The sequence below is a fragment of the Myotis myotis genome, unplaced genomic scaffold, assembly GCF_014108235.1.
Source record: "Myotis myotis isolate mMyoMyo1 unplaced genomic scaffold, mMyoMyo1.p scaffold_m19_p_8, whole genome shotgun sequence".
NCBI lineage: Eukaryota > Metazoa > Chordata > Mammalia > Chiroptera > Vespertilionidae > Myotis > Myotis myotis.
In genome coordinates this window covers 7,050,247-7,060,302 of record NW_023416390.1, presented here as the reverse complement: position 1 = coordinate 7,060,302, position 10,056 = coordinate 7,050,247, and the positions used below count along the sequence as shown (strand labels likewise).

The 10,056-nt window shown below is 47.9% G+C and overlaps 1 protein-coding gene across 1 annotated transcript; it reads right to left on the bottom strand.

Annotated features, from left to right (window-relative positions):
• Positions 1–2,324: 2,324 nt before the first annotated feature.
• Positions 2,325–5,310, bottom strand: MARS2 (methionyl-tRNA synthetase 2, mitochondrial). The gene has a single exon (XM_036320243.1). The coding sequence runs from the start codon at positions 5,271–5,273 to the stop codon at positions 3,486–3,488; it is 1,788 nt and encodes a 595-aa protein (XP_036176136.1). The 5' UTR covers positions 5,274–5,310; the 3' UTR covers positions 2,325–3,485.
• Between the last annotated feature and the right edge of the window lie 4,746 nt (positions 5,311–10,056).

Sequence of the window (10,056 nt, the reverse complement as noted above, 5' to 3'; positions counted from 1 at the left end):
CTGTATTCCCAGTCAGGGCACATGTCACTGGTGTGCAAAGGCAGCTGATCAATGTTCCTCTCTCATCCATGTTTTTCTCCCTTCCTCTCTAAAAAGTCAATAAAAACATATAAAAAAGGAAAAGGACAGTTGTTCCATAACTCTGGGGCATTGCCTCCAGGAGGCAATTATAGATTATACAGCAGCTTTACGGACCAAACCTTAGTCGAGAGCCATGGCCTCCCCAATCACTCAAGGTTGCACTAAGGCAGGCCAACACTGCAACTCTGCTCAATAGGGGCTGGGCAATCAGAGATCCAGGAGACCGTCCCTCCATAATGCCCAAGGAGGAATCTGTTGAATGCCTGGTACTGCCTGTTGCTTTATGATCATAAGTCATCCAATTTGGAGCCCCACAACCTGACCAACTACTGGCTTTACTTTGGTTTTAGAACTTCCCAAATCTCAAGAGCTATGTTCCACTCACAGGTACAGCTGCAAAAACAATAAACTGGCCTTTGCCTCAGGGCCCATATTTCAGCCTAGGCCTTCCTGAGTACTTTATCAACTTAACAGGAAGGTTTTCAGGCTCTTCTCAGCCCCTATAGTCACACGGGTCCTTAAGAAAAATGAGGCCTACTTCCAGAATAACAGATCTCAGTGAAATCAGAGATTGTATCTATTCTTGTTCCTGCCTGTTCTTTTTTATAAATGTATTTTTATTGATTTCAGAGAGGAAGGGAGGAGAGAGAAAAGACAGAATTATTGATTGGCTGCCTCCTGCACACCCCACACTGAGTTGAACCCTGCACGTGTGCTCTGACTGGGAATCAATCCATGACCTTCTGGTTCACAGGTCGATGCTCAACCACGGAGCCACGCCAGCTGAGCATTCCTGTCTATTCCTAACCTCTGTATAGCCACAGGTCTCCTGGCTTCAGAGGTGCCTAATCTATGAATTCACTTGTGGAATAGCCCTCTAATATTGAATGGTGCCACTTAACATATACTGTCCATTGCCCACAACTTCCTGCATGACTTCATAGACAGGAATGTAGTCTACCAAATTGATGGCCTGTTACCACTGTAACGGACATCCCATGAACACCTGATCAGTGCTCTGTCATACCCTCCTGCAACACTGTCTCCAAGAATGTCTCCTACAATGAAAATCTGAGCCTCAGGAGTATTATTTGGGAGAAACTTCTGGTCAGGGGAGCCAAAGATGCCAGATAAGCTGTTAACAGTTCTGGAGTAGTGGGATTCTTAGAGGTCTACAAGTTTATCATCTTCTCCCAAGTGGTTAGGATGCCCTCTCCTGGAAATGCTATGTCCTCCGGTTTTAAGTTTTATCTATCCACCACCTGCCATTCTTAAAGTGCTGGATCAAACTGAATACATCCAGTACCCAAAGGCTATCTGCTTTACCTCCTACAGAAAATCAAACTGGTTCATCTTCCATATCACACCTTTTATTCACAGTATCTTGTCTTTTGTAATACCCTCTTCTCTGAATCCCCTATTTTTTGTGCCCTCTAGTAGCACAGATATTCTGGTAGCCAGTTAAAATGCCTGCACAAGTGACAGACTGCACAAAAGGAACTCCATTAACACCCAGCAAGCAAAGATCCAGTGTATGGACCAGCACTAGGCCACAGGAAAGCTCAGTCAAGTGGAAGACACTGTCTCTCCATTCGTGATGGGAACTGGAAGACCGTTCACAGGACACTGCAAAGGCAGAGGTTATCATCCCACTGGCTGTAGGTGTTTTCCTTCACCATGTAAATACACCCCATGTCTTTCCCTACTCTGCTCCGTGCAGCCCTAGGAGATATACTCAATCCTAGGCCCCTGTAATCTGCCCTACGAATCCCAGCAGGTAACTGGAATACGTCATATGGGAAGTCCAGGTCTGAAGGAACATTTGTCAAAACCATCCTTCCACTTTAGAATACCTTCAAGCATTCTTTTTTAAGTAATGTTCCCAAGCAAACAACCTCTCAATGGAAACTGGAGCTAAACAGAAGCACACAGAATAAATCTGGGGAACTAGCAACCTAATAAGTTACTTCATAATGAGCCCTCTCTGCTTGCTACCATGCTTAGAATGGATATTTCAAGGCAAGTTCTCAACTTTGGCCTGGCTGTCCAGTCAGTCACCTACCAGATACAATGCTGGCTCAGTGTTGTAGTCAGTGATACCTTATATAACTGATACCTTAACATCTTTTCTGTGTTGTTATGGGGCCTTGGAGAGCTCCTTAAATCCAGTTTGAGTTTCTTGGAGCATTGACCACTCCTCCCTTCACCACCACCTTCAACAAATGCAACAGTATGAATCTGAATAAGGTACTTACAAACTTTTAAACTTTAATAACAAGTTAAAAGAGCATAAATAATCAGTAAAAACTACTTAAAAGTAAATGTATTAACATTTATAGTAACTATTGTACAATTTCTGTATTGTGTTATCAATGCTGATTGACCAAAAGAAATATAAGGTAAATTATGTATGTGGATAACAAAATGATGGCTAAAAAATATAAAGAAAATACTGCCCTTTTGAACAACTTAAGATTTTTTAAATCATACCTCTAAATTTACTGTTATTAAAGTTTAAAATTTTAACATACCAAGTACCTCAAGAGAGCTTTACAATTTATCATAGATAGTCCAAACAAACTTGATATATTTACTTATTAGCATAGTAAATATTTAATTAGACTAAATGTCCTTTTTCAGTAGTCTGAAGAAAGCTGAGGATTCTGATCTTTTTTATGGCTTTCTGTAAAACAGCAGTGGTTGCAGTTATCCCTCATTTTAAGAAAAGCAATAAAAATTTTCTTAAATTCTGCAAAATTAGAAAGCAGAAAACAAATTTCTTCTAAAGACTCTGAACCTCCATCTTAATTCCACATGTGAGACTAGAGCCATCTACTGGTTGGAGTGTAGTGTTACAAAGCACAACTATTGGACTGCTAATATTAATCATTAGTCATGATTTTAAGAACCGAAAATATAAACATCTAGTCTAGGACACTGAATTTTTAAAGGTTAATAAAAGAATCTCTTTTTAACAGGAGACCCAACATATGTAACAAAATAGGGCTTAAAGCTGAGGTAGAGACCTCCAATCCCAACTCCGATTCCCGGGGCAGAGGCTGGCAGCCAATGGAAAACAAGCCATGAGAGGTAGTCCGGGTATAACTGGTTTGGAAGGAGGCACCAGAAGAAAGAATGGTCTCAGCAGAGTCGCCTCTTACCCATCTTTCCCTAGAGACACCGTAGAGACACTGGCATACAAAGGGCAGTGGTTAATGAGTGGGCAGAGGAAACAAGACTCAGGGCTGGGCACCTGAAACGTTTTAACCCTCTTTTCACAGGGACATCGCTTATGTGCTCACTTGGTGCAACACTTAAGAAAACATTAATATAGCTTTCCTGAAAATGCAAAACAACACACTTGCTCTTTTTACCACAAGCCAGAAACCGTAAGAACTGAGTTTCTAGGTCCTATGGGCTTTCACCAGCCAGGCCCTGGACTGGTCCAGGCGTGGAAACAGGAGCCCAGTTTCAGGTCCCAGCCGCCTCCCTTCAAAAGGGCAAGGATGTCCGTAGAATCGAGGCAAGAAAGAGAGCTCTCCAAGGCCCCTCTCTGTGGCAGAGACCCCTAACCTGGACAGCAGCTTGTCAGCCAGGCTTGGGGTGACGGGCTGGAGCAGAGTCCCGAAGACCCGCAAACATTCCAAGGCCACGTGAAGCACCGTGCCCAGCCAGGGGGCGTCCACGGGGCTCTCCCAACTCAGCTTCCACGGCGCGTGCCTTTGGACAAAGCCATTGGTCTGCCGGACACAGCTGGACACTGCCTCCAGGGCCTTGTAGATCTGAAAGTTCGCGTAGTGGTCTGCCACCTGCCTGGGCAACGTGGCCACTGCGCTCACCAGAGCGTAGTCCTCCGGCCCAGCGCGAGCCGCCGGCCCCGCCAAGCCGGGCTCACTGGGAAAGCAGGGGGCGCAGAAGGCCGGGTAGGTCCCCGAAGGGTTTATTCTCTGGGCAGTGCATCGGTTCAGGAGGCCGCCCAACGCGTCTGCCAGCTCGGAGTCCAGCAGCTTCACCACCTTTTCCTCATAGTAATCGCAGTCCCAGGTGGGGACGCCCTGGCGGAGGAGGAAGTAGCGGAAGCCATCCACAGTATAGCGGTCGAGGCAAGCTCTGGGATCCACGACGTTGCCCAAGCTCTTGGACATCTTTTGGCCACAGACTGTCCAGTGGGAGTGGACATAGATGCGGTGTGGCGGGCTCAGGCCGGCCCCCAAGAGGAAGGCGGGCCAATAGATGGCATGGAACTTGAGGATGTCCTTGCCTATGACATGAGAGGTGGTGGGCCACCAGGCCTCGAACTCGGCACTGGGGTAGCCGAGGACGGTCAGGTAGTTGACCAAGGCGTCCAGCCACACGTAGATGGTCTGCGAGTCGTCCCCGGGCACCGGAATGCCCCAGTGCAAGTGGCTACTCTTGCGAGAGACCGACAGGTCCGGCAGGTCCTCCTCCAGCCACTGGAGGACCGTGCGCTGGAAGGGCTCGGGCGTGATGGCCTGAGGGTGGTCCCGCAGCCAGCGCTGCAGCGGCTCCCGGAACTGCGAGAGCCTGAAGATGTAGTTCTCTTCCTGGGTCCAGGAGACGGGCTGCCCGCTCTCGACGGACACCGGACCCGGGTCCCCCGACGGGCCGGGCTGCCGGCTGACCTTGGCCTCGGGCAGGAAACACTCGTCGGAGGCGCAGTACCACCCTTCGTAGAGGCCCTTGTAGAGCAGCCCCCGCGCCTGCAGCGCCGCCCAGAAGTGCTGCACGGCCCGCCGGTGCCGCGCCTCGGTGGTGCGGATGAAGTCGGTGGATGAGACGCCCGCCTCGCGGAAGAGCCGCTGGAACTGGGCCGAGACGCGGTCGCACAGCTCGGTCGGGGCCAGGCCCGCCGCGGCGGCCGCCTGCTGGATCTTCAGGCCGTGCTCGTCCGTCCCGGTGGAGAAGCGCGTGGCGGCGGCGCCGGGACCCCGCAGGCGGCGGTGGCGGCACAGCGCGTCCGCCAGCAGCGCCGAGTACAGGTGCCCGATGTGCGGCGCCGCGTTTACGTAGAAGATGGGGGTCGTGAAGCAGGCGCGCGCCTCGGGGGCCTCGTCGCGGGCGCCGCGGGGGCCGGAGCTGCAGAGGCGGGGGCGGGAGGGCGCCGGGAGCGGGAGCCCGCGGGCCACGGCGCGGCCGAGCGGCCGAGCGGCCCAAACCCGCAGCGGGACCATGGTGCTCAACGGCCCGGCCGGCGGAGGCGCGCGGCTGCACGTGGGAGGCGCGCATGCGCAGCCGGGCCGCCGCCGCTTCCGAGCCCGCCCCCCGTCGCCCAGGCCACGCCCACCCCCGCCCCGCACGGGACCGTCCCGCGGGCGCTCAGCCTGGACCCGCCGCTGTGAGTCGCCGCAGCGGGAACGGGGCCTGGCTCGGAGGGCTGAGCGGAGGCTCTGAGAGCGGTAAACCTGCCTTTCCGTAACCGCCTGTCTGCCCGGCTGGGCTTAAGTTCATATTCACGGTCTGGCTTCCTCTCTGGGCCGAGCTCACGTGGGCAGGAATTTGGTATTCGAGCATTTCTCTAGCCGGCCAGCGGCTGGCACATCGCGGGACAGAGCCTGCCCTACACGCGGGCCTGGTCACCGCAGGGTCCGAAGCACATAAATTTCCCCTCCGATCCTGGGGGACACGTCTGGAAGCGGGGGGCGGGGGGGGGGGGAAGGAGGGAAGGAAAATAGTCACCCGGAGCGCCTGAGGGCGGGGCAAGAACTGGAAGGGAAAGGAAATCTGTAAGCATGCTCAGTAGTCGCTGAATCGGAGGTTCTCAACCTGTGGGTCGCGACCCCTTTGGGGTAGAACGATCCTTTCACAGGGGTCGCCTAAGACCATCAGAAAACACATATATAATTACATATTGTTTTTGTGATTAATCACTATGCTTTCATTATATTCAATTTGTAACAATGCAAATACATCCCGCATATCAGATATTTACATGACGATTCATGACAGTAGCAAAATTACAGTTATGAAGTGGCCACGAAAATAATCTTATGGTTGGGGGGGTCACCACAACATGAGGAGCTGTATTAAAGGGTCGCGGCATTAGGAAGGTTGAGAACCACTGCGCGGCTGAATCAACAGAAAAGGTAGATTTGAAATGTGCAAGTCTTTGCCAACAATTATTTAGATCCAGGAGAGGGAAGGTCATACGTGGTCACTGTGCACATAAGGAAGAATCAGTCTTCCAGTTTATCTCACAAAGTGGTTATAGTAATTTTCTTAAATGGTCCTGGGGCTCCTAGAGCAGTTTTCCCGTTTGCTTTCATTAACGGAACTCTAGCTCTGTTGTAGGGGAGGCTTCAGGAGCCAGAATTGGATTAATTAAACCCTTCCTTCAGGCATGCTCTCATCTTTGGTCTGTGACTAGCCATCTTTTTTTCTCTCTCTCTCATTTAAATACTATAGTCATTTAGCAATAAAATGGAATAGGACACCTGTGAACCTGCACTAACCTAAGAACTAAGAACTGGAAGTGGCTCTCTTACTCAAAGTCACTAATTATCGGAGAGATGCAAATCAAAACAAAAATAGCAGTGCGGTACCACCTCACACCTGTCAGGATGGCTATCATCAACAAATCAACAAACGCTGGCGAGGATGCGGAGAAAAAAGGAACCCTCGTGCAGTGCTGGTGGGAATGCAGACTGGTGCAGCCACTGTGGAGAACAGTATGGAGTTTCCTCAAAAAGTTAAAAATGGAACTCCCATTTGACCCAGTGATCCCACTTCTAGGAATATAGCCCAAGAAACCAGAAACACCAATCAGAAAGGATATATGCACCCCTATGTTCATATCAGCACAATTTACAACAGCTAAGATTTGGAAACAGCCTAAGTGCCCATCAGCAGATGAATGGATTAAAAAACGGTGGTACATCTACACAATGGAATACTATGCCTCTGTAAAAAGGAAGGAATTCTTACCGTTTGCAACAGCATGGATGGACATGGAGAGCATTATACTAAGCGAAATAAGCCAGTCAGAGAAAGATAAATACCACATGATCTCACTCATTTGTGGAATATAATGAACAACATAAACTGATGAACAGAAATAGAACCAGAGACATAGAAGCATCCAATAGACTGTCCAACCTATGAGGGAAGGCCAGGGAGGCTGGGTGGGTGGGTGGGAAGAGATCAACCAAAGAACTTGTATGCATATATGCATAACCCATGGACACGGACAATAGGGTGGTGAGGGTCTGGAGTGGGGGCAGGGCAGGCTAGAAGAGGTCAATGGGGGGGAAAGGGGGACAGATATAATAGTTTCAATAATAAAAATTTTTTAAATAAAGAAGTGGGTCTCTTAAATGTCCCAGAAGAGCAGCATTAGCAACACCTGGGACCTTGTTAGACATGCATATTCTTGGGCTCCCCCACCCCAGCTACTGAATCAAACTCTGGGGTGGGGCCCAGCAATATAGGTGTTGTTTTTATTTGTTTTATATATTTTTTATTGATTTTTTACAGAGAGGAAGGGAGTGGGATAGAGAGCTAGAAACATCGATGAGAGAAACATCAACCAGCTGCCTCCTGCACACCCCCCACTGGGGACGTGCCCGAAACCAAGGCACGTGCCCCTGACTGGAATCGAACTCGGGACCCCTCAGTCCGCAGGCCAACGCTCCATCCACTCAGCCAAACCAGTCAGGATGTTGTTGCTGTTTTTAATACATTTTTATTGATTTCAGAAAGGAAGGGAGAGAGAGAGAAACATCAATGATGAGAGATAATCATTGATCAGCTGCCTCCTGCATGCCCCCACCGGGAATCGAAGATTGACACTCAACCACTGAGCCACACCAGCCAGGCTGCAATCTAGATTTAATGAGCTCTCCACGATCCTGATTCACACCAACGTTTGAGAGCCACTCAACTAGATTACCAGTGGTTTAGATGTGTTCCTTTCCTCCTTGTTTTCCGGTTCTCCCAGAGGTAATAATCACTGTCGAATTTGGTACTTTTGCATTCATGTTATCACATATATGGTATGTCTAAGCAACAGACTGTTTCATTTTGCTTGTATTTAAACATTTTTAAAAGGATATCATACTGCATGTAGTCTTCAACTTGCCTTTTTCACTCAACCTTTTGTTACTAAGATTCACCCGTGCTTTTGCTTGTAACTCAATTCATTTTGACTGCCTTATAATAATTTACGAACGGGGGCATATTGTACGTTGGATCTGCTTTCTGTGGTGATATGCATAGTGGGCCAATCAAATTCTCCAAAGAGCTACGATAAGCACAGCAAACATCCTTTGGGTATTTAGCTGAAGTGCCCTATTTGGTCCAGCCATTTAGAAAGGGCCAGTGAAGGATAGGTAGAAGTTCGAACTGGAGGGTACGTCCACCCTCCAGAACTAGGAAACAAATCAGGTTCTCCAACAGTTCTTCCCCCATCCCCTTCCTTTTCCGTGGAATCTGTCTTCAGCGTACAAACATGCTGTTTTCCCCTATCTTGAAAAGAATTCTCAACCCCCACTGCTGCTCCATTTCTTTCCTTCGCTTTATAGCAGAACTCCGTGACACACATGGTTCAAGTTTTTCCTCTTAGGAACACGAGTGCAACTTTCTCATATCTGTTTCCCGGTACTTATATGCTCACGTTTATCTTGGATATATACTTAGGGGTGATATCGCTGGATCACAGAGATGTGGGTGTTCAATTCGGAAAGATAATGCCAAGTTGTTTTCCAACATGGTTGAACAAATCTACATCCCCATCAGCAGCATACCCTTAAATATCTAATGCTTAGATATTATCTACTTCTTAATTTTTTGCCCAAAAAGTATAAAATGCTCTCTTGCTAATGTTCATAGAAGCATTATTCACAATAGCCAAAAGGTGCAAACAACCCAAACGTCTTCCATCTGATGGAAAGATCATCAAGTGTAGGATAGCCATACCATGGAGTATCACTCAGCCATAAAAAGGAATGGATGCGGATGCATACCACCACATCGCCAACCCTTTAAAACATTACGCTAAACGAAGGAAAGCAGACACAGGAGACCACATACCGTAGATTCCATTTGTATGAAATATCCAGAATGGACAAGTGCAGAGAGACAGAAAGGAGACTAGTTTTTGCCATGACGTGGGAGAACGCTGGGGTGGAGAGCGGATGCTTAAAGATACGGGCTTTCCTCTTAAGGTGATGAAAAAGTTCTGGGGCTAGATAGTGATGATCATTGTACAATATAGTGAATGTACTTAATGCCTGAATTGTACACTTTGAAGTGGTTAAAATGGTAACTTTTATGTATATTTTATAACAATAAAATGTTATCTCACTGTGGTCTTGATTTGCATTTCCTTAAGTAGAAGTGAAATTGAGCCATCTCGTCATATGTTTATTAACTATACATATTTCTTTGCCTGCGACGTGCCCATACGTATATACTTTCCTATTGGCTTGTCTCTCTCTTTATTTGCAGGAGGCCTTTATGTATTCTTGGTACTGTTCCTTTACAATACCAAGTTGATATTTCACAAATGTCATCTACTGATTAATATCTAGTCTCTGCACATTGAAGAGCCTTCATGACTCATCAGCTCTCAAGCAGACTTCTGCATGCTCTCCTGACTGGCTGGCCTACCTCCATTCCTGCTCCCAGGGTGACCACCTTCTTCTAGTAGCCCACGTGACTCCTAGAAAATGCAGACCAATGTGGCTTGCCTACCTCAAACTCCTCCTTCGATTTTTTTCCATTTGATTATTTGATTCTCCTTTGCTGCCTACAAAACAAAGTCCAAGTTCCCTTTGTGTGGCTTATGACCCATTAGAGCTTAGTTCTGGCCTCCCTTACAGCTTAGTCTTCTTTCAAATTTTATATTTTCATAATTTTTGACTGCTTCATGGTTTTCAAGTGTATGCCATACTCTTTCATGATTCTGCGATATTGCTTATGCTTTACTCTCCTGACGCATGCTTCCCACCTTCTTTTTTA

Excerpts from the sequence above, each read along its gene's own strand:
- MARS2 (XM_036320243.1), bottom strand. The coding sequence starts at position 5,273 with ATGGTCCCGCTGCGGGTTTGGGCCGCTCGGCCGCTCGGCCGCGCCGTG.